Source organism: Poecilia reticulata, linkage group LG1 (genome assembly GCF_000633615.1).
Source record: "Poecilia reticulata strain Guanapo linkage group LG1, Guppy_female_1.0+MT, whole genome shotgun sequence".
In the NCBI taxonomy this organism is placed as follows: Eukaryota; Metazoa; Chordata; class Actinopteri; order Cyprinodontiformes; family Poeciliidae; genus Poecilia; species Poecilia reticulata.
In genome coordinates, this window is record NC_024331.1 from 15874442 (window position 1) to 15898770 (window position 24329).

The following is a 24329-nucleotide window of genomic DNA, read 5'->3' on the forward strand; positions in this document are numbered from 1 at the left end:
GAACTGCCTTGTTGCTAAAATAGCCAATACAAATAAACTTCATTTAACTTGACTTACATCTAGCAAACATCAAGATCACAACTTGTACTTTCAGGACTTTTTAACCTGAACATCCCATCTGAGTTGGAAAATAGACCATCTCACATGATCCCCCTAATTCTAACACTCACTGCGGCAACACTTGAAACCGTCACACCTGATGGCCCTCTAAGATTTTTAAAAGTTTGCAAGTTTTGTTGCTTTTGAAATTCATCTTGGCTGTACTTTTTGTTTGTTGTATTTTAGAGTTAGTTGTCTGCACCTCAAAAACTCTGGATCTCAATCAGCCTAACTTGTATTAATAGAAATAATATGATGATCTTTAGATCATTATAAAAAGCTTTTTCTGCGCTAAATTTCTACAATGGTAATAATTTATTTCTCTGAGGAACGCCGTGGAAATGGACCCCAGAAAGCCAGCGCTAAAAAAGCTCCTTGCAGTTGAGATGTGTAATTGGTATTTGTGTTTACGTACGATTTAGCGCATACATAAGAAGCACCATCCCATATGGGGAAAATGATGAACAATGTGAAGCACTATAAATTGCAGAGGATTGAGGATAAGCCAACATTAACATGAGAGCAGAAGGGTGAGTGCGGAAATAAATACAGGATTATCAAAGAACTCACATACATGGGCGGAAAATAGTGGCAGGCTCATATCAGACACAACGTGAGGAGTGTCACTGATACACCTCTGATAAATATAAAACTCTGAATATTTAGATCTATTTTCTACATAGGGTCAATTGTATGACAGGACTGAAGAACATTTCCTACTGATATGCTTCGTTGTGAATGACAACGTGCACAGTCTGGAGAATGAATAAGATCCGGTCAAACACATAATGAAGCGAGTGATGGATGTAAATAAAAGAGGAGGGGTAGAGCATGGAGAATGTGAGGGATGAGAGGAGGAGCAAAGGCAGCGGGGGGATATACCTCAGATTATGATTTGGTGTCAGATGCTGTAGTGACAGATAAAGAAGAGGACAGAACGAGAGACCGAGGCGCAGGGAGAACAAAATAAAGACGTCTCTGTGGTTCAGCTAGACTGCAAAGATGACTGAGATGAAAAGGGTGCAGTCAATGGACGTGCAGGAGGGGAAGCTAATAAAGAAGGTCAGTGGTGTGGATGCCAATATATGACTGTGATGTGCAAAGTTCTGCCACTGATGCAGATGCAAAGTCTATTCTATTAATTATAAGGAAAAAACATCTATTTGAACATTTTGTTCTCATTTTGTAAGATTGTATAATTTTATGTTTCCTTCCCGACTTTCTTTCGAGTGATTTTTGCTGCTCTTTGGTTGACACCATTGATACTGCTCTCTAGGGCTCCATTAAGAAAAAGATTGAATCCTTCAGACGGTGGAGTTCAGCAAGCATAAAGAGGCCACCAAAGCCCAAAGCCAAGACCTTGAGTCTGTCCTCCCCTGATGGAGACCATGAAGACCTCTGGTTGCCAGAAGGAGACAAGAGGAAGCTGCGCCCCATTGTGGCTTCCGTCTTTGGACAGGTAGAGCCATAAAAATGCAAAATTGGGTCACTTCTGAGTTCATGAGCTGGTGTTTACATTGCTTGGCTGACATAAGCCGCTATCAGGCATGGACTGCTTTCAATTAATCAGATGGCAGCTGAGCATTTTATATGTTATGTCTAAAAATGCACTCTGCGTAGCAATTTGTGACTGTAATCTGACGAGGTCAGACATGGAAGCACAGAAAGTACACCTTCTTTTCAAGAATGAACTGTTGCAGTCGCATTAACAGATAAGCCCTGTATTGGTTGGAATAATCTGCCTTCTGATCAGCTCTTGGAGGACTTCAACTGATTTGTTTTGTCAAATGAATGAATAGGTGCATTCCCTGTTCTGTCATCGTCTGGCACTTTTTTCCTATGTTTAAGAGCAGCACTTGAGAGAAAACTTAAAGGAAACATGAATTTTTCTCCTACAAAAGCCTTCCTTCTCTGATGATATGTCAGTGTGTTTGCTGATTCCCATTGAGCGTTGTTTATTTCACACAATACTGGATCTTTGCTAGATTATCTTCAAGTGTTGCTGCTGCAGAACCCAGTTCTGATTTGATTTAGCTTTTCTCCAAACCTGATGTGGTTAGGGTTAGGGGTTAGCAAATAGATCCATTCAGTCCATATTCTGCACCATCTGTGCTTTATGGTTCATCTTCTTCTCTCCCAGCTTTGCTTGTTTGTAATCGACAACCTGCCCTGTATTGTCAGTAATCACACTCCTCAATATTTCAGCTCCTGAATTTTCTATATTTGTTACTGGATTCTTCTGTTTACTTGCCAAATGTTCTAGGCCTGCTGCCCTGCATTTCCTTCTCTTTAAGTTCTCCTTGTTATTATTCACTAAAGATGTTCATTCAGTTCTGCACTCAGGTTCTTTATCAACCTAAACATGACACTGGTAATTGATGGTAATTAAGAAGACTGGATAGTACACGACTTCTCTCCTCAGCATTTCAAAAGTTGCATTTATGACATAAAGAACACTTCAAGCTTCAATAAACTACAATTTCTTTTTTCTGCTGATGTTGCATATTGTGAAAGGTTTCTCTCTTTGGTCAGGCAAATTCTGACACTATTCTGACTTACTAATCTCAAAAGTTTGTTGCATAGTAGAGACATGACTGGCTATATTCAGAATGAGTTTGTTAACATATTGTAAGGAGATTTTCAGTCATTGTATTCACCCATGTGTAAAAATACTGACAGGATGTAGTAATAATATCTGTGTTGATGTTGCCATATGAACAATCTATCAGAAGCAGGGCATATCAGCCCAACAATATCAATGCGACTTTAATAGTGTTGTTTTTTTTGGCTGTGTTTCAAATTTAAGATGAACAAAGATTTTCATTGGACATGATTGTTCCATGTTGACATGATAATAGTTTTTGTGCTTTGGTGCTTCTGGGTGCAAAACAGGAAATGTGTGTGACAGAAATTTTATTGGAAACGTCAGCATGAACAAGTGACTTGTGTTATTATTACAGTTTTGTGGAGTGTTAATAGTGAGTTCCAATAATCTTCAAAAGTTTTGCAAAATGTCTGCATGAGGTCATGTGTAGTTTGCCATGCACTATCAGGAAAAGATTAATAACACCTGGATTTTAGGTTTCATCTTCTGTTTGTGTGCTTGTAGAAGAATGTTAAGGCTACGTACTGACCTGAACAAATCACGCGTACAAATCACGCGGTACGTAGTACCGCGTGATTTGTTATGGGTTTGAGTAGTAGAGGTTGACACAGCCTCTTTATCACATCAAAACCCCATTTGTTGGAGTACTGTTTGTACTTGCCTGATTCTCTACATTGTTATATTTTAGGATAGTAAAAATTTGGGTTTTTAAAAAAGTAAAATTGATCAAAATCTCTTCAAACCAGGAAAATCACCTAAAACACTTCTCATTTGATAAATTTTCCTGACTGGTTTTCTGATCATTTCTTTGTTGTTAATATCTGTTTGTAAGGCTTTGCCAAATTTAATTAGTTTTTCTGTGTTCGTTATTGTAATTAGGATTCATTCCTTTGTTTAGTTTCTTACTTATCTGTTGTGTTCTTCCCTCTGTGCATTTTGGTTTGCCTTACTTTTTCCCTTAGACTTGTAGATGATTTTGTGTCTAGTTTAGCTCCCTGTGTGATATTTTTGTGCTTTTTATTTCATCTTCATTCAGTTTCCTTGTTTACTCTCCTTGACAGCTGTTCCACATTCCCCTGATTAAACTTATTTGGAGCCAATATCATTCTCTATCCTTGCCTCAGTGTAATCTCACTGGCTGCCATTGTTCATTCTGCTATGCTGCAGGTGCTCCATGTCCCCCTCTCCTTGTGATTTATGTGTAAGTTCCCTCAGTTTATTTATTAGTGAAGGCCTTCTCATTTCCACCACTGCCAGCCTTGGGATTGGGTCCTTTACAAACCCTATAATGCAATTCCCTTTAATGGGGAACATTTCAGGGTTGACCTTCAGGGAAAAACTGCATCAGTGCTTTTATTTTGTCTTGATAAACATTGTCCTTTGGAAACCAGAATGGATTATTTATAGCTGCAAGCAGACACCCAGCGTGTGCACCACCAAGTAGGTGATTCAAATTATATGTTTTGACCTTCTCTTGACAACATCTCTGAATCTGATTATATTGTTGCAGCTAATATCCTTCTACTCAGACAAGAAAAATCCATGGGTCTTTGGAGAAACGGGTTGTATACGGGTGTTCATTCATTTATTCATTCATAACTTATGAAATAAAGGGATGAATGAATCCTGGCTGCAGGCTGGTAGAGAGATGTTGCTGACCAAGATGCCATTGTATTTTCTTGAAAAAGTCCTCCTTCTCTCCGAATGTTAAAAGATGGAACAGGTGCTTTTCCCTCTTCAGAAATGAAGGAAGGTTATACTTCGATTGAGTTGACAAAATCCAGAAAGCAGAAACACAAATTCATTATATTATATGGTTTGGAGATATGGAATGACAAAAAGATACTTAATACTTGCTGTCTATTCATCTTTTTTAAATGACCCTTTTTGCACAAAGGTCATTGAACATTGAAGCATGTCAGTCAATGGGTTTCTGACTCATATGCTTCAAGAGTAATTTCTAAGATATTGCTTTCAGGGAGAAAACCTTGCCAGTAAACACCTTACAACCTGATCAGTCAGAAACTATTGTAAAAAACAAAATAAGCATTTCTGCACAACAATCCTTTTTTTCTCACAACACAAAAAACATTGACTGCAAATTAATGCATATTGTTCCTTTATCCTTATTTTTATTTCCTCTAAAGTTCATATATTTGTACTTTAAGTCTGTACGAGGTGTGAACTTGAAAACAGAAGTCAAATTCCTTGTTCATTTGTACATTCTGAATAAGCTAATAATGCTTATTCAGAATCTGATATGTGGTTTCAGCTTCACATTGCAAATATATTTCTTTTCAATGCACATTTAGTTATATGTGCTGACTATTTGCAGCAAGGCTAACTTGGCCACTCCAAGTCACGATGTTTAGTGGTTACTTCTAAGGCCAATAGACTCATCATTGCTGATATTGCAGTGCTGCCTAAGTTCAGTTCTCAAGAGCAACCTTTCGATTTATTCTTTCTCTAACTCACCTGAACCAGCATGGCCAAAACCAGCTGGGTTTTATTTGAATAAACTCAACTTTTACAAACAAAGATAAAGGGAATCCAAATAATCCCTCAAAGTCTAGTGATATCTTTGATGTGCTTTTTGTTTCATCTGGCCAGATGGGACTTTTGTCACAGCAGACAGCATAACAGCAAGACCAACAACAGTAATTATAAAAGGAGACCTTATCCAAAGTCTCGTAGAAAGCGTAAAATATTTTATGCTTCTATATCTCCCTCTCATTCTGTATTCTGATTTGCCATCCATAGAAACAGCAACAGATGGGCTGAATAATGAGAAACAGGAAAAAGAAGGTTGGGTCGGGATGAGGGATTGATGGCTGAGTGTAGTAAAGAAACATAGAAGAGACTGATTGTGATGTAAAGGGAGATTAGAGCTTAGAGGAGAGTTTACTCCTACTGCAGAGGATAGAGTTGAACTTTCAGGAACAAGATGAGTTTTTAGTACAATATGACCTCTGAAAGGCTGCCAGTTTTTGTTTTGTTTTGTGTGTTTTTTCAAGCAAATACAGAACATATAATTTAGTCTTTGTTGGAAGTTTTATGTTGGTGCTGCTCTGAAATATCCTGATCCTTGTTACATACAAGCCAGCTAAATACAAAGTGTCAGCAAGCAATATGGCAGGACATTTCTTCTACCTCTGTATTCTGAGTTAAAATCAGATATTTATATACACTATATAAGCATTTTGATAACCAAATTTACTCACTGTCTGACACTAAATCCATCTCTGTTTCTTGTTCTAGCCCAGCGAGATTCTTTCTGTTCACTAAAAGTTAACAACCTTTAAGGTTCATTCATTTATGAATGTAAGGGCAACACTGGAACTGTTGTGCCAAGTTCTGTTGATCAATAGATAAAGAAAAAAATAACAAAATGTGATAGATAAATATATGAACCCACAAGACAAGACGTTGGAATGTGAGCACGCATTTAAAAACCAATACTGGGTAAATTTAACAGGTAGTTTATATTGCAAATATTGTACAGCTTTGTGCATTTCCAATTTTGACTGATAGTAATGCATCATGCAGAAGTTTGAATAAAGTTGCTGTTGCACATGTTTGGTAATTTTGTTTCGCCACCAGCTGGCTGTGGCAGAAAAGGAGCTTTTTTAAAAAAAAAAGCATTTTCTGTGAGTGATGTTGCTGTCTGCTCTGCTGTGTCTCATATTGTAAGAACATTGTCTATGTCTGAGCTGACTTTTTATTGTTTGATCTTTCTTAAAATTCAGATGTCTTATCCAAAACGTAAACTTTGTTGCCACCCCAAGCGGTATGTCCCCCTAAAGTGTAAATCTTTTAACAAAATATAGTATTTAAATGATCTGTTTTTTAATGTCACCTTTTCCCTGAGAGACTTCTTAGGCCCTTTTGCTCCATAAATTGTCTTTCTTTAGGTAAAGTCCATCTCCGACCAAATACAAATGCCTGGATTTTTATGAGGATTTTTTCCTGGGTTGATTGATTTGCACATTTCACACCAAAACATGTTAATCTCCTTCTTGCACAGAGATGACTGGATGACCTCATGTTGGTGATACTTACAATGAATTGTTTGTTTGAATGAATTTGGGCTTCTTCAAGTATCTAGTTTGTATCCAAGCATGAACCAGACTTAACATTCTTCCTCATATCTAGAGCGATTTCTCTTAAAAGTTCCCAGTTTTCACATGAGGAAAGTGCTGCTCCTTTAACATCCACAGATGTTCCTCCATTTAATCCAAATGCTGTGAATCCACCTATCAGAAGATCCCAAAGTCATGACATCATCACGTGGACTTTTCCATATGACGCTTTATGGTGTAGTAGTTCTTTTTTCTAATCAACTTTTACATTTTAATAATAAAGCAACAGAAACCATTTGCTAAATTTAAATAATCACTGCAGACCTAAAACAAGAAATGTTGTGTTTGATTTAATGTCACATATTGGAGAAACATCAGGCATGAGTCTTTTCATATAGTTGATACAACTATCTGGTTTCAACTGTCATATAATTATAAATGGGTAAAGCAATGATAAAGGAAAACAAAGAGCCAAAACATGATTTAGTTAACATCTAGTACAGGGGTCTCCAGATCTAGGCCGTGAGGTGCCGGAGTCCAGTAACTTTTAGATGTTTATCTGCTTCAACACACTTGAGTCAAATAATGAGATCACAGGACTCTGGGAAACCTGACTCCATGATCAGGAGGTGATTCAATTATTTTATTCAGGTGTGTTGGACCAGAGACACGTCTAAAAGTTGCCTGGCACTGGCACCGGCACCTCGAGGCCTGGATTTGAAGTCCCCTGATCTAGTGTATTCAGTCCAAATGTCTCTTGCAAAAAAAAAATCAGATAGTGTGGAAAGCCTCAGCTTAAACAGTGCCAACATAAATTGGAACCATATGCTGAAGTTTGATTTGACAGCGCCGTGTTAAAAATAAAGGGGAGAACTGAACAAAGGGAAAATGTTCCCATAAAAGAAAAATAATTTATGTGTGAAACATGTTTTGCTCAGCAGGCTTAGCAGTTAATATACCAGCTCTTAATGTTGTGGTTGTTGCAGAAAACGCAGACAACACAAAGAGGGCATGAGTACAAAAACAAGAACAGATTTTGTGGACAGATTTAAAAGTGGGTTAGTTGATGGACCATTATGACTGTGACACTGTGCAGCAACAGTTGGACTCTACGCTCATGGATATAGAGATAAAGAACATGCAGTTCTGACTTCTCTGTGACATTTTGCAGACATTTATCCCCTGGTAGCATTGTTTGAACAGAATCGCTAATCCATAGGACCTCCGGGACCTTAAAAAGAGAATTCACATATAACTTTTACGTCACATGGGAAAAGCATCAGAAAAAAATCTGAACAGGTGCAAATGGTATTATCCTCCTTCAGCAGCGAGTAGGTGTTTGAGATTGAGAGCGGGGAATGTGGGACATTTAGCACAGCCTTGTCTGGTGGCAGGCTGAAAAAAGTATGTCAGGTCTTTTATTGACTGCACCAGGACCATCTTTGACTCTCAGACTGATTTTGTGCGGCCCTGGACTAAACAAATAAACCTGGTTTAAACCTGGTTGATTGAGACACACAGGTCAAAAGAAAATGTTACATAGTTTGTTTGTTTTTTACTGATTTTAAAATGAAAGGTGTAACACAGTTTTCGTCTTTTATCAACTGTAGGTTCCTTGCAAATATGTAGCGACTTTTGCTAAATTTATTGAACTTGGTTACAGATTGCAAGAATGCTCCATGTTGCAGAAAATACATAAAAATGGTTTATATCTTCAGGGATCAACAGCAATCAGTTCAACAGAAATCAAAAGTTTGAAGTATGGAAATTATAATATGTAAAGCAAAAGCTTTTCTTTTAACTGTCACACATGATGTTGCACAATCTCTGTATCGATGCAATAACTTCTATCAGGAAAAAAACTGCAAACTGTCACAGCCATTCCCATTTAGTTATGAAGTTCCTGTCCAAACTTTAAATTCTCCAGATTAGCATTTAATTTCTTTTTTTTTTTTTTTTTGGTGTTGGGAGGGATTAAATAACTATTTTCCTACAATGATTGAATATAAACTTTGTTTGATTTTAGTAAAATACCCATCATGGCCCCTAATTCATACAACAAACTTTTTCTTCTAATGTATTTTATATTTTATCTTGAGAATAAAAAAAAAAACGTTGACTTTGAAATGGATTTAGAAGCTAATATCTAGCTTGTTCATATGGAGTCCAGGGATTTCTGAAGCTTATCTACCAAAAACATTTTCTATCATACAGCTAAAACACATCTTTGAAAAGTTATTTAGGGGTTTATGGCATTCAGAAGAAGTCAAAGGGGCTTTAAAGTGTGTCACAGTATGTAATATAGAGACTTAGCTCTATCATCAGATGATAATTATCTGTAAATTTCTTAAAAAGGCTGAAGTTGTTGCAAAGGATAGTTTTAGTTAAGGCGTACTGCATATTTTTGACTCTGTAAAAATCAAAGTAAATAATTACCACTATCAAGACTGTAATAACAGGATTAAAAACATATTTACAACAAAATAATGTGAAAGATTTACTAATGTTTGAGAAATGTTTTGCCAAAGAAAGAAATTTGTCCTAAATGCTAACAAAACTTTACCTGAATACTCTATTGCCTCTCCTCCAGCTTCTAAGAATAAATGTTTTAATATAATTTATAATTTAGGATTCAATCTATTATGAATTAGAGCCCTCCTCATAACCTAGTTATACAGTTATACTAGGTGTAATGTTTTGTTTTTTCAAAAACACAAATGCCAGCACATTTTCATCTATGCAGGTTTTTTGTCTTCTGTATTTCTATCTAATGAGTTATATCCTCCAAAATTATGGCATTTCATTGACCCTTATCAAAAGATCCATTATTTTTAGCCATTTTGATTGAGCTGGTAAAGATATGCTTATATATATACTCCCTACTGATCACGACCATCTTATGATCGTGAATTGCTAACAGGAGCTGCTATCTTAGAGAAATTAAAGTGGATTAAATTTCAAGAGTCTTATCTTCTGCTTCAATAAGATATTAAATGCTTAAAATTCGGAGAAGATTCACAGAAGGGTCAAGAGAGCGTGTAAATAATACACAGAAATAAAAGCAGATTATTATGTTCTGTGTGATTGTCTCTGAGAGTGCTTTCTCTTTTATACCATGGGTGTCTTATTTTTTCTAAAATGATGTCGTAACGCAACTGGTTGATGGATGGAGAATAGCTCTAGAGTCTGACAAAGCAGGTAAGTAGCTGTTCCTCATCCATGATATTGTTGGTCCTGGATAGATTTAGATGAATGGCGAATAGACAATAAAGCAATGGGATATTTTTGCTGCAAGCGATGTTTGGTTTTGTCCTCTTGGATAAATTATCTTTTGTTCCAAAGGACGTGGCAGAACAGGAATGTAAAAAGGCTTTGTTCAGTTCTGCTGTTGCAGATTTGACTTTTAAAATCACTGGTCTAAAAGTCATTGGAGAAGGACTTTCAGTAGGCATCACACATGTTCTGATAAGTAAGACAACGATGTAGAAAAAGAAGGTAGGGAACATGCCGGTCTATTTTTTTCTCTTTAAGAAAGTTGGCTGCCATCCTGGATTGAGGATGTTTTCAGGAGCTCTTTGAGGGTCAAACGCATCATATGTGGAGGAGGCAGAATCTGACCACTTAGAGTAAAACATATTCATCACCATAGTGGAAGGTCATAGTGTAGCAGGGCACCCTATGAGATACTTAAGACTCTAAATATTGTTGAGCTGTCATGGGCGACATGCTTTTCCAGTTTTTGGAAGACTCAGCCAACACCTGTGGAATGCCAAATTAAAATTAATGCATTTTTTTTTTTTTTTTCAAAAAGTGAATCTGAGAGTGTGTATTCCCATTGAACTGCTAGGGGTTTGTTGGAGTTTGTATGTTATAATATATTAAGGGGCACCTTGCCAGACCCCCAGATTTAATTGGATTTTCTTCTGGATCAGTGAGAGACAATGTACGGAAAAGTAGAGTAATGACAACAATGTTCTGGACAACACTTACAGTTTAGCTACTATTATAAAAATGCCACACCTTTTTGTTTAGTTGCTTTATAAAGTTACACAATTGACCTTATAACTGGGTGATTTATGAACTATTCTACAAATGTGTGTTAATGTGTCAGTGTGCAGACGCACAGACAGATGATATCAGTCACAGTGTTTGACCTTAGCCACAGTGCAGCTACTAGCATTGGGTGTCATGTAAATCCCCACTCTTGGAAGTTGTCCACATTGTTTTTCAGCACCTCAGTATTGGATTTTCCTGTTAGAAAATCTTCTGACCATGTTTTTTGGGCATCTGCTTTGCTCTCTGTTGTTGAGGGATGAAGTGCAAACTGTCACCCAGCTGCTATGTTTGGGGTTTAGTGGCTGAGAGACATGACGTTAACTAGATTGGCAAATTAGACTGGATTTTTTATTTTTTTTATTTTTTTTTATATTCAGTAAAAAAAAATTAAGCTGCATAATTTTTGCGATGCTTGAATCTGGGGCACTTTTTCATTACTTGCCCCCCAGTTTGATGTCAAACTCAGCTTTGTATGTGAACCCAGTCATGCTGTTTATAATTTTCACAAATTATTTGGTAACACTTTATTTGAAGGGGTGTGCATAAGCCAAAAGTCCATTAAAAATGCCAACTTTGCATTAAATTGTCATTATTTACAAAATCATAAAAAGTTGGCACTTTTAATGGACTTTTAATGCAACTTTTAGAGCAACTTTGCATTAAAAGCGTCATTATTTACCGAATGACACTTCATGACAACTGTCATAAACATTCATAAAGACTTCTTCATGTTCATGACAGATGTTATGTCATGTTTATGACAGTGTCATATCAGTCTTATGCACACCCCTTCAAATAAAGTGTTACCCATTTTTTTAATTATCAAAAAATATATTTATATAAAATGAATAATATATTGTGTAACTAAAAAAATAAGTTTAAAAATGTCTTCTTATTAGTTTATTATGGCAAAAAAACGTATCCATACTTACCTAATCCTATGTGAAAAATATCTAGGCCACATAAAAACATTAATTTAGATTTCTTTGAATTGTTCAGGTGTAAATTTCCTGGTCTGCTTTGAAATATTGCTCCACATAGGACTTTAGGTTAAGATCCCCTAGTAAAAATGTAATACTTTATCAGGGTTTTCCAGTAGAGGGCATAACTCATGGTCAATTACATCAAGCAGTCCCTGACAATGCCACTACACTGTGAGATGTTTTCTTCAGAATGTCACCAGGAAATTGATGTGCAGGTTTTTGGATGACCCGGATAGATTATAGCTTCCTGTCTCTCTAAACTCCAAGTTTGACAAAAATGGGAGTTGTTTCAGTGTATCAACGGTAGGTGTGCCAAATGACACAAGCATATATAATATAATTTTTTTCCACTAAAAATATGCCATCTGTGTGGAATTATAATATGACCATAAAAAATAATAAATACTTTATTGCTTAGATACTAATATAAATACATACATAAAATAACTGTACTTATGCTTAACCTCACACTCACAGTTACAATGTTAACAATCTTTTTTGCTTTTTACTTCTGCTTATTGTCCCGAAACAGAAAATGTAGCAGCAACATTTCAAACGCTTCCTCTCTGGTGTGTTGTGGAGGAAGTAGAGGGCATACCAAGGTACGATGCTGACGTCTAGTGGCCACTTATGAGTATTACAACTGAAAAACTATTTCTCCATCAAAATCCGTCTCGTATTTTCCACAACCTGCTGGTGAAACAGTGACAATGTAAATTGTACAAAAGTTCATAAATAAATACTAACTACTAATTATAAACTGGATGTTTAAACTGGAGAGAGATGAAGATTGGTCCTCCTAAGGAAGGTGATGACAAACAATTATTGCGTGGATAGGATAAAGTCTAGCTCAGCTTTTATTCCCCCTCAAATTGAACTTTATTTTTTGTTATTTTATTTTGTCATCCTGCCAATATACTCTTTCTGCTCTTCAAGGTGCTTATAATATTTTAGCACAATATCACAAATGTTGATGACAGCAGTGGTTACAGAGCAGCAGACGTGCAACTAAAACTATTGCTTCACAAAACATATAATCTACCTGAATAATCATGATAATTATTTAGAAAAATATAAAGGATGAACATACAAAACGTAATAGAAGGAGTAGACAATAAATAGTTGGTGCTTGTCAAAGAAAAGAGTGAGCATGAGAGCACTGAAGACTAGATTTTGAAAAGGACAAAAAAAAAGTGTAATTTCTCCTAAACCGTCCAGCGAGGATTAGAGCTGCAGCCTTATTCATGTGTTAATCTCTGGCACGCAAACAGCACAGCATGAGTTGTGCTAAAACAGACACCCACACAAATACACACAACACTGGATTAAAAGCTTTTACTATTGGTAGATGGGGATTAAAAAAGGAACTATAAATATTGGATATCTGAAGATCAATTTTTATATATTTACCATCAGCAAGACTGATTGAGGAAAAAGAAAACAAACATCCCTTATGTTTGCAGAATAAGACGCCTAGAAATGAAGAAAAAGAGTGAAAGTTTCCGACAATGTTCACATGAACACACATGTAAATGTTGACAATGTTTTTCACACGGAGACCAAAAATGTATTCACATGAAGCCTTGAAATACTTCAATAAACACACTCATATAATCAAAAGCAGATCTAGAAAATTCTCCTCTCACTCATAAATCGCAGCGAGGTTTAGTGGCTGATAACTTGACAGAAACCAAAATGGATCCGACAGCAGTAAAACAACTAACGCTCAGACGTGGCACTTTAACTGTCATACTGTAGGTGAAAATGTTGCTTACCTGTCTTGTTAAGACGATCCATGCTTGTGTTACAAATGCACCAGATGGTGGAGCTGTTGACTGTAGTAGCAACTACTGGAGACTTCACAAAATAAACAAACGGGATGGGAATTAGGCAGCAGCTGTTGGGGAGGGGGAAAAATTCTGGTTCACTCTACCTGAAGGTTTCCAAAAATGATATAACTCAGTCAGCTGGAAACAAAACTGTAACGTATAAAAGCAAAACAAAATTGTAAGCTTAATCATGATTGATTTATAAAATCAATAACAACGTAAAACATTGTTTTTTTTAATTCCTGCATTAAAAAATCTCAACTTCTAACAGAGATTTTGACTCCTTATAGACGTATTTTAACTTTTTCACATCATTTAACGTTACAACTCTTTATCTTTATTGTTATTATTATTATTATTATTGTTAGGCTTTGATGTGGTAGACCAACACAAAGTAGCACATATCTGTAAAGTGCAAGAAAAATTACAAATGTTGTTTCAGTTATTTTCAAAAGACATTGTTGAAAGTGGGACTTCTTCTAGGTCCTTTTTTGTCATTATATCACAGAGCTACCTTTTATTGGTCTTGCGATGCATGTCTGTATCAGCTTTGCACAGACTAAAATATTCAGCCACACCATTTTGAAAAATGCCCCAAACTCAGTCAGGTTGACTGAAGAGCATTCAGTTTCATTAGCAGTCAGGTTTTTTTGGGGGGGCATTTTTAGTTGGGATTCAGATTCACCAACCAAAGCTGAGGATTCCTAAAGCTCCTCCAGGATTATCATGGACCTTTTCCCTGCTTTTCTGATTGATGATCTGCTTTCCTGACCTACTTATGTGAATATCCACTTTTACCTCACCTGTCTGCTGTGTTCCTTGGTCTTTATGATGCTGTTTGTTCATGTTTCCTGAAAAACCTCCTTCACAGAGCTGTGGTTCTCATAATGCCATCAACAAACTGGTGGACTCTATTTATTAATCAAGTTGCTTTAAAAATGCAATTGACACTGGACTCCAGGTGCGGGAATTCATGACATGCCTTTCTGTTTTGTTTTTTGTTTGTTTGTTTTTTATTTTTTCATTTTTGTTCATTTTCTAAACACTAAAAGTATACATACACCTTTTTTAAAACTTTATAATCATGCAATATTTTGTATTTGGCTAGTAACAGAAAATCCCAATAGATTCATTTAAAGTTCAGGTTATAATGAGAGAAATATGGGAATATTTTTGCAGGTCATTATATTCAAACTTTTTGTCTAATTCAATTAGTCCATTAATAAGTTCATTAAGTAAAAACGGATGTCATTATGATTTTTATTTCCAAAACATCATCTTGAATAATCTTCAAGATTGTATATACATTATTTCAGACATTGCTTCAGTTCACTTGTCAATAGAGACTGATAATAACTCAAACACACATTTCTTCTATTCGCAACCTCATCACTCCCATCGCCTGACAGCATAGCTCTTTTCCTCTAATCTGAAATTCCAGGGATTAAACGGGCGGCCAACTCTCCATCCATAATTCCTCCATCCCCTCCCCCTTTATTCTCCTGCAGATTTACACATACACTGATTCAAACTCACACACCCTCTGAGTTCTGCCAGACTAGTCATTTTTAGAGCATAAATATGATGCTGAAGAGGTAGTGAGGGGACGATGGATGAGATTAATTAAATTTAATTGAACTGAATTCAAGAAATGATCTGTGAAGATAAACAAGAGCTTTTGTGAGTGTGTGTCTGTAAGAGAGGGAGAGGGGTAGAGAGAGAGAGAGAGAGATAAAGAGAGAGACAGGGAGGGAGCGAGAAAAATGGTCAAGTCCTGCAATCACAGCCAGAGTCTGGCAGGAGCAGCATGTTTCAGCCCAGATATGACCCAGTGTTCCTGACCCACCCCGTCAATCTCTCTCATCCTGCTTTCTATACTGTCACACCAAACGTTTTAAAGCTGAGGAGTTTAGGATTTAGCGTGGCATCACACACCTGCTTTACGTCTCGGCGGACCAATAGGATCCGGGACACGTGAACTGAGAGGAGTCGCCTTCAGTCACAGCAGTGCAGTCGGACACACTTTCTTTCTTCTTAAAAGGAGCTGCCCCCTCTCGACGTGGGAAGCACTGGATCTAGCATGGATTTTCCACTTTTATGTGACTTTTGAGCAGCAGAGAGGGGCAAAGGAAGAAGAGGAGACGAAGCCTTGGATAAGTGTTGCGACCACCAAGGAAGAAAGGGTGGAGGTGGGAGGAGGCAGGTGGGGAGGGTGATGGGAAACGTCAACAAGACTTCTAACAAGGACAGTAACAGGAAAAAGGTAAGTATGCATTGACATGAAATTAGATAAAGAAACAGTTTCACATCTAGTTAGATTTTATCAATCAGAAACTGGATTTTGTGTCACAGACTAATACATAGCAGTGCACAACAGTGAGAACAATCATGCATGGTTTTCAAGTTGGGGTTTTTTAAGTGAAGATCTGCAGAACGTAGTGGGTGTTTGCATCCAGCCCCTTTCAGTCAGTACTTTTAAGAATCATCCTTTGGAGCTTTGCAGCTGCAAGTGTTTTGGATTGTTTTCCCTCTAGGATTCCACATCTACAGACTGAAAGTTTTCCTAGTCTTCCTTCTGGCATATTGATTTTAAATCAGTCATTTGACTTTGTCCTTCTAAAACACCGATCTTATCCAGAACATCCTTTGTAACAACCCTAATTGTAGGTTTAGGGTCGTCGACTCGTTTGAAGAAGAACTTCTGAACCAATCTCAAGTCATTCCAACCTCTAGCACTTTTCTTCCTGCTCTGACCAGCTTTCTTGTCTCTACAGAAGAAAGGCATGCCCACAACATAACTCCACCACCACCATGTGTCACAATGGGAATGGGGTGTTCAGTGGTAGTTTTCCTCTTTATACATAATTTTCTATGTAGATGAAAAAGATTTTAATAAATATTTTTTTATCTGATCAGGGCACTTTTTGTCTTAATTTCATTGTGTCCTTCCTTAACATAAATCGCTCTGAATCAGCACATTGTAGTTACTATGGGCCTCTTGGCTTCTTCTTTCAAAAATACAAACTACACAAAAAACGATAATAACAGAAAAGAACAAAAAAATATAGTACTACTAGTTAAAAGGCATATGACAGACTTTATTACCTAATGGTACTTTTCTAAATGCAGTCATATTGACATTTTTGGCTTTCCAGCAGCCAGATTTTAAAATGTTTTCTACAGGCACAGTAGTACAGGTAGACTCTGTTTGCTGATTAGATGAATGAATGAAAGAAATTGGTTGGATATGGTTTTATTTAGTTAGGGATATTAGAAAAACGGTGTCTCCTAGTGTGGAAAAATTGAAAACCATATATGATTTTACTTGTTCGAAATAAAAACAAAGATTTCATTCCATGAGATATTTGTGTTGGTCTATCACACAAAATTCCAGTATAATACTTGGAAGTTTGTTATAGTTTGTAAAAAGGAAAAATTGGCTTGAATGATCCATTCTGATTGATTTACATACAAGACAATACATCAAAGCAAGATTTAGCAGGCAAAAAATTTGACAATTTTAAAGTCATTTGTTGTCTTGTAAAATAAACAAAAATTGTATAAAAAAAAAAAAATAAATAAATGACATCTTATTTTCTGAAGAGAATATAATGTTAACCCCACTGGTTCCTTTTGTCCAAGGGGGCTTCGTCCGTACAGCAAAGCGACACAGCGTTAGCCACGGCCATGCTAGGGTCCCTGGGTGGTGCTGGGGAGGTGGACACAGAGGAGGAGGAGGATGATGAGGAGGAAGGAGGGAGCAGGCGGGAATTTAATGACCCGCTGTGCACTCTGGTTAAGAACTGCAACATGCTGCACAACATAGTGGGGCCTGCTTGTATCTTCCTCAGACAGGGCTTCGCTCAAAGCCAACTTGTATGTATGACGCTCACCTACACAAGAGTTTACACTCAGTCAGTCACAACTTCACAGCAAGCATCTCACTCTGATCCACTCTTTTAAGCTCTTTGACCTATACTGGACCAGGTCGAGTCAGTGCAATCTGCTGAGTCATCTTTACAATTAAAATCACCATCATTACCCATCCATACCATTCTTATGTTCATGTTTGCGCAAAACTGAGTATAAACAATATTTTTTGTTATGAAAGCATGAAAATCACTAGCAATGTCTCAGCTGTGTTTCATGTATGTCGTATCTGAGACATATGTAATTAAACATGGCTAGAAGTCTGACACTGACTTAAATCAGATGGATGCCATATATATATAAAAAGAAAGCAGAGCACGGCGTTTAATGAAGTTGTAGGGCTCTTGATATTTCACTCCTGAGGTGAGAAATATTGATGATTATATAGCTATTTTACTGTTGTAAAGCAGACCTTGATGTTGTGTTGAGGAAACTGTCAACACTCTTGCATATTACAGCAATGACCCTTCACGCAGTTAAAATAGACGTGTAACATTTGCAGCTGGTCTTCAAACAACAGAATAATTGTTATCACATCTTAAATTTTTTTTTTTTTTTACTTCACACTGAACTTAAAAAATGTTTAAAATCGAATTGAAACAAATCTACGGAGCCCCTAAGGGGACATGGAGAAAAAAAAAAAGGAAAGAAATCCCGACTTATTATCTCGAGATCCCGACTTTCGAGATAATAAGTCGAGATCTCGAGATCTCGACTTAGATTCTCGGGATCTCGAGAAAAAAAAGTCGGGATCTCGAGATAACTCAGGATCTCGAGATAATAACTCGGGATCTCGAGATAATAAATCGGGATCTCGAGATACTAAGTTGGGATCTCGAGATCTCGACTTAGTTTCTCGGGATCTCGAGATAATAAGTCGGGATTTCTTTCCTTTTTTTTGTTTTCCATGTCCAGTTGTTTCTATCAGAAAAAAAAAAATTGTTAAACTCATTGTTGAGTCGCATCACATGGAAACGATTGATGCATTTTTCTGACCATTTCAAAATTTCTAAGCAGTTTTAAGTAGCAGAAATGCCCGAATATCATGATTTGCACTTGCAAATAGAAACAGAATCTGTAATTATTGGCATACTTGGTAAAGTTGAGCAAAAAATCTGTAAAACATTTATTTTTTATTACACTAGCATAATGTCACAAATGCAAATATGAGGGAAAGCATTCCACTTCAAGAGAATGCTATTCTTTATAAAATTTCTGGCACTACATTTATTTGACTTTAAAATACCTTAAAAAATTTTTTTGGTTTATTAATTCTCTTTTTTTAAGCATTTCAAAGTGAAAATGATCTTTTAATGAGTAATTGGTCACTCCTGGTTGTTCTGGGGTATGAATAGGAATTGACAAAACAGCAATTTTCTCTAAAATACAAAAGACAAAATAAAGTTTTATTCCAGTAAAATATTCACAGCTACTTGTGTAAACTTGCACATATCTACAGTCAGAGCAATAATTAAACACTTTTGAAACAACTTGAACTGTCACCATCAAAGCTGTATAAGAACTCAGATTTATGTTGTCGCTGCAATGAACAGGATGCTTAAATGAAGTAGGTAAAAATCTGAGAAACTCTGTAAACTGCAACAAACACTTGGGTTCACCAAATCTCATGTCAACAATTTACTCCTTTGTGACAGATTTCACCCATGTTAAGATTTACAACCATCTTCCTTAACAAATACATTTCAACTGTTTTGCTACTAGTGCAGGACAGAAACATGCAGTTATTTTTATGCTACAAACTTTCTAAGTTGAACTGACTTAACCTTGTACAATACAAAAAATGTCCTAATCTTATTTGAATCCATGGGAAACTGAAAATAATGGAATCCCTAGACAGAGAACAGAGGGTTTTTAATCTTTTTAATCTTTTCATAAAAATAAAATTGCAAACAGCATCTGCAAAACCTTTTTACTCTTGTCATTTTGGTGTGTAAAGTAAGGTCTGACCGTAGCTTCTGGGTTTTGTGCACAGTGTGGGAATTTGTTTGACCAGTGGAACAAGACTAGAGGAGGCATGGTAAAAATATTACATCATCCATAAAGTTACTGCAAACAAGTGTCTAACATGTTCATTTAGCCTTTTCAGGTGTATTGATCTGAAAACAAAAGTCGACCGAGCAGCAGTTCAGCTGCAGATGAAAATAAGCTGCAGATAGGGAAATGATAAACCGATAAGCCTTCATGATTTGTAATACAATTTACGGCTGTAATCTCCTTGCTGCTGTAGTGTCCCCTGTTTTCTCTAATCCAAGCCTGTATTATTTCTGCTGCTGCTGATGTCATGAACTTGCAGAACAAGTAGTCAAGAGACTTATCCTACCATGACCTTCAGCTCATGCCTGAAACCAAGGCAGTTGCAACTGGTGCTGTTCTTTTGTCATCCGTCCAACATTTTTTTGCCATTATTCAATGTTAATAAATAATGGCATTGTGTTTGATTTTGCAATAAAGTGGCTGAAATGTCTGGATTTCACAGAGTTCCCTTTTATTTTGAAGGGCAAACACAGAGGAAAAAAAAAACTTTCACTAATACACTAAGAATGTCTGTGGTATACAATTCAGATATTTAACCTGGACCATATTTATGACATACTTTCTCCACAGCTGGACGTAGAAAGTCTGTTTAGTCAGATCAAAAACCAAATAATCCTGTTGTAGAGTTTCAGCTCAGACTGACAGACGGTGAAAGGAAAAAGATGTTTGAGAGAATCTGGAGAGGTGAAAGGGGGACATTAAAACAGTGCTGTAGGTGATGTGAATGTTATGTCAGAGAGTAAGGTTAATGGACTCTTTTTCCTTTTCTTTTTTTTCATTGTCCGTCTCTGACTCACACCAACACAGGACCGAGACCTACGGCCAGAGGAAATGGAAGGTACAGAAATATCAACAACTCCACTGCCAAACCTTCTGTTTGCTGAGGTCCGAACTTTTTATTGCACAATTTTAAATCTTAAATTTGCACCTACTGAGCTGAATGTGAACAATGTTTTATTTTTGCAAAACATCTCAGTAGCTTACATATTCACAAATTCACTTAGGTCCACCAATGTTAGCTTCTGAAAACAATGTGATTCTCAGGCCAGATACTCCAGTAAATGTCCTTTGTCATAATCTAAAAAAAAACACAACTCTGTTTCACACTCCTTTACAGCAGCAATAAATCTTTTACTTAGTAATTTCCTCTTTTTATCACTCAAATTGGTCTTTACCTGCAGAACTGCGTGAAGCCTTCAGAGAGTTTGACAAAGACAAAGATGGCTTCATCAGCTATAAGGACCTGGGAGAATGCATGAGGACTATGGGATACATGCCGACTGAAATGGAACTCATTGAGCTCAGCCAGCAGATCTGTGAGTCTTCAAAACACTAATGCAGTCGGTTTAAGATTTTGTCCACAAACATTAGAGTAAAGGTAAACAAAGTTAGACCCACTGCCATGGAGCTGTTGCCAAGACTAGCAGAATTTCTTCTTCTATGATTTCATGTAAAACATCACACAGTACGCTTTGTGCTAAAGAAAAGCGAGTAATATAATAAGTTATTTCACAGGTGGGGGCAGAGTGGACTTTGAGGACTTTGTGGAACTGATGGGCCCCAAAATGCTTGCTGAGACTGCAGACATGATTGGAGTAAAAGAGTTAAGGGATGCCTTCAGAGAGGTTAGCAGCATATTACTAGACATTAAAGCTGTTTTTTTTTTAATGTAATTTTTAATTTCAAAACTATTTTACATTTAAGTTTGACTCGGACGGCGATGGTCAGATTAGCCTTGGGGAACTAAGGGAAGCTATGAAGAAACTGATGGGAGAACAGCTGAACCACCGTGAGATTGATGAGATCCTGCGAGACGTAGACCTCAATGGAGACGGACAGGTGGACTTTGAAGGTAAGATATTATCAAACACTGCAGTGGACCCTCGCCTATTTACAGGTCAGTATTCAGAGATTTGCAGATTTTTCTGTGACACCAAATTATTTCCATAAAAACCCTTTTTGTGGATTTTCAATAGAAAAGGCAGCTTGAGGGGCTGAAATAACTGGGCATAATGCTACAAGACGTGCTATTGGCTGGCTTTTAAAATCCAGGAGTGCCAATCATTTTTCTTGACACTGATTGGCTCTTTCCCAAAGAGTGGTAATAGGGAAGACTGTAGACGTTAGCTTCTGCAGAAGTGCTTAGGCAGTTTTTACTGTTGATATGAATTAATATTGAGCTACAGTATATCTTGGTACACAGTCGTAGGTCATTTTGGAGGGGACTCAAATATTTGCTGACTTTAGCTATTCATGCAGTTCTGGCCTGTAACCTGCATGTAAAATGTCATAAGCTAAGTCAAGCTGATCTAAATTTTCTCACTGATGTTGAGCATCACTCTGACACAGCAAATATATCACACATGATCCACTGCAAAAAAGAAATCATTCACCGTTCAGTCCAAGATGGTCAATTAAGGAAGGAAATTAACATGATCGTTACATCACAAAGGTAATCACCCTTTCTCTGACACAGCAAAATGAAGTGAATTATACATCCTTCATTCTAATAAACTATTATGTGTGCAAAGCAGCATGTGCATCAGAATCTATACACATACTGCATTGAGGTGAAAAAAAACCACTAAGTTATTTTGATTTATTCAGATTTGGACCCACATTAGATGTGTTTATTGATATGCAAATACAGTACATATAAAAAGATAAAGTCTGTGGGCCATGAAATGAAATACTGTACAGTTCTCAATTTTAGAAAGCAGAGAGCAACCAAAATTGTGGAAACCTTTTCTGCTAATGTGAGCACGCGCTGCTGTGTTCTTGATCCGCTGTATGTTTTCACAGCATTGTTGACTCACTTTGATGAAATACAATAACAAAGTTTTTCACCTTTCCACAGAATTTGTGCGAATGATGTCTCGCTGAATCTCCTTCGAGCCTCGGTTTGCTGCACTGCAACCAACGTGAACCAGACTGCTCACTAAGTCTTCTCATATGTACAAAAATCTTGGTCTCTGTAATTTTTCACTTGCCTCTCAGGTAGATCCATTAGTTTATTTATCCATTGTAAAAATGTATTACAGTATGTGCATAATAGCAGATTGTAGCTGAATGACTCCAATGCTTGTTAAAAGAATATAATAAAATGTGAAATGTATTAAATCATTTTATGTAAATGTATGACAATATGAACAAATGGCATTGAAAGTTTATTTAGACATATTAATATATTTTTCTGTTTATTTTTACAATTTGCCAGAAGCAGTTGTGTACATTTTCAGATGAATATTTAACTTAAATCTCAAGGTAAATGTAACATTGAAATAAACATGAACATTTATTATTTAAAGATTAATAAACATAACCTAATTATTGCCAGCCTGTTGTCCGATTTCAGCACTTGAGGAAAAAGATTGTTTTGCGAGAACAAAGGAAACTAGCTTATATGCAAATACCTCAATAAACACATTTTTAGAAGATATCAAACTTTTACAATATTTAGAATTATCTATCTCTGTGCTTCCATATAGCATAAAATATGCGCAACAGCCTATAATATCATTTTTAAGTCAAACTGAAAGGAGCTAACGTACAGGATTTTTTGTTAGTTGCTTCAAATTCGTCTTGGCATTCGTCTCAATTCCTCATCTGTTGATAACCAAAGGGAATTAATCCACTAATCGCAGGATTAGTAATCTCATTTTATTTGGGATAAATGTTTCAAATGCGGGAGCTAAATCTATAAACTGAGCTCTATCTGAGTGTATAATGGAAAAAAGTGGTCTTGTTAAGGTGTTTGAGCTTCAGATGTCTGCAGGAGAATGACCATCAAAAGAGACAAAAATGAACTTTAGCTAAATGGCCAGTTATTTTAGACATATTGCTCATTTCTGACTATTACATCCCAAAAAAACCATTTGGATGTGATGCTTGCTGTCTTACTGGAAACTGAAGACACAATCAATAGCGTTTCCACAAGCAACACCTGGACTTGGGTGGATGACAATAAATTATGTTTACCAAGACTGACTGTATAACAGTCAAGCTACTTGATTCCATTCATATTTGCCCATAAAGTTAAAAAGACCAGAGGGTAAAGAGTAAAAATATAATACACAGGTGACCATGAAAAACAGCAAAATAAAGATTTTAAAACTCTAAAAACCCTTTTAAGGGTTTTTGTTACGACTCTAAAAATGGAATACTAGGAGGCACGGAGTAAAAGAAGCAATGAACTTTAGTCTCCAATTCCAAAACGATAGCAAATAAATGCCCCCTGGTGACTGAAAATAGCAACAGTTCTTACCTCAAGATATACAAAAACACAATACATAATCTCCCTGACTTGTTACAAACTGGAAAGAATCCCTACCAAGTTTCACATCTAAGTCAGAATACCATGAAATAAAATAGCTCACCAAACAAGATTGTTTTACAGAATTGCTCTTGGTTGATAGGAAAAATTTTAACAGTCAACCAAATTACAGATGCCCAGGGGAAAGGGTGAGGCACTGGATGACCAACGCTTTTTTAGAGTCCACTGATGAGAAGGAAGTGTCTTCAGGTGTGCATCAAGGTGTCACTACAGGCTTTAACCAAACAAAACAGAAGAAAGATGCAGTTCAGGACTAAACTTTCTTTTAAAATTTTTGACCCAGGCATCATTTCCCATTTCTTCTGATTCCAGGCAATCAGATTCTGCTGGTAATTGCTAAAGATCTTCCAAAGTTCTAGG

At 36.6% G+C, this 24329-nt stretch overlaps 2 protein-coding genes across 4 annotated transcripts in view; one reads left to right on the plus strand and one right to left on the minus strand.

The window, feature by feature from the left end:
* vwa11 (von Willebrand factor A domain containing 11) overlaps nucleotides 1-13616 on the minus strand; it is a 48274-nt gene extending 34658 nt beyond the window's left edge. The window contains exon 1 of the mRNA XM_017306045.1: nucleotides 13598-13616. The gene's annotated coding sequence lies outside the window, so the exon portion shown is untranslated. The remainder of the gene's footprint in view (nucleotides 1-13597) is intronic.
* Nucleotides 998-22968, plus strand: cabp2a (calcium binding protein 2a). 3 transcript variants are annotated; one of them, XM_008407884.2, is made up of 7 exons: nucleotides 998-1161; nucleotides 1376-1558; nucleotides 20444-20474; nucleotides 20818-20952; nucleotides 21152-21261; nucleotides 21341-21488; nucleotides 22494-22968. In XM_008407884.2, exons 1-7 carry the CDS (start codon nucleotides 1102-1104, stop codon nucleotides 22517-22519), a joined length of 693 nt encoding a protein of 230 aa, XP_008406106.1. In that variant the 5' UTR covers nucleotides 998-1101; the 3' UTR covers nucleotides 22520-22968. The 3 variants fall into 3 exon arrangements, with proteins under 3 accessions (XP_008406106.1, XP_008406099.1, XP_017161543.1); XM_008407877.2 differs by lacking the exons at nucleotides 998-1161; nucleotides 1376-1558 and adding exons at nucleotides 15439-15914; nucleotides 17294-17527; XM_017306054.1 differs by lacking the exons at nucleotides 998-1161; nucleotides 1376-1558 and adding an exon at nucleotides 15444-15914.
* Nucleotides 22969-24329: the final 1361 nt, after the last annotated feature.

Bases quoted from the DNA above. Each gene is read 5' to 3' on its own strand.
- cabp2a (XM_008407877.2), top strand. From the start codon at position 15,867: ATGGGAAACGTCAACAAGACTTCTAACAAGGACAGTAACAGGAAAAAG. The intron at 20,953-21,151 runs GTGAGTCTTCAA...GTTATTTCACAG, and splicing joins TGAGCTCAGCCAGCAGATCT to GTGGGGGCAGAGTGGACTTT. The intron at 21,262-21,340 runs GTTAGCAGCATA...TTTACATTTAAG, and splicing joins TAAGGGATGCCTTCAGAGAG to TTTGACTCGGACGGCGATGG.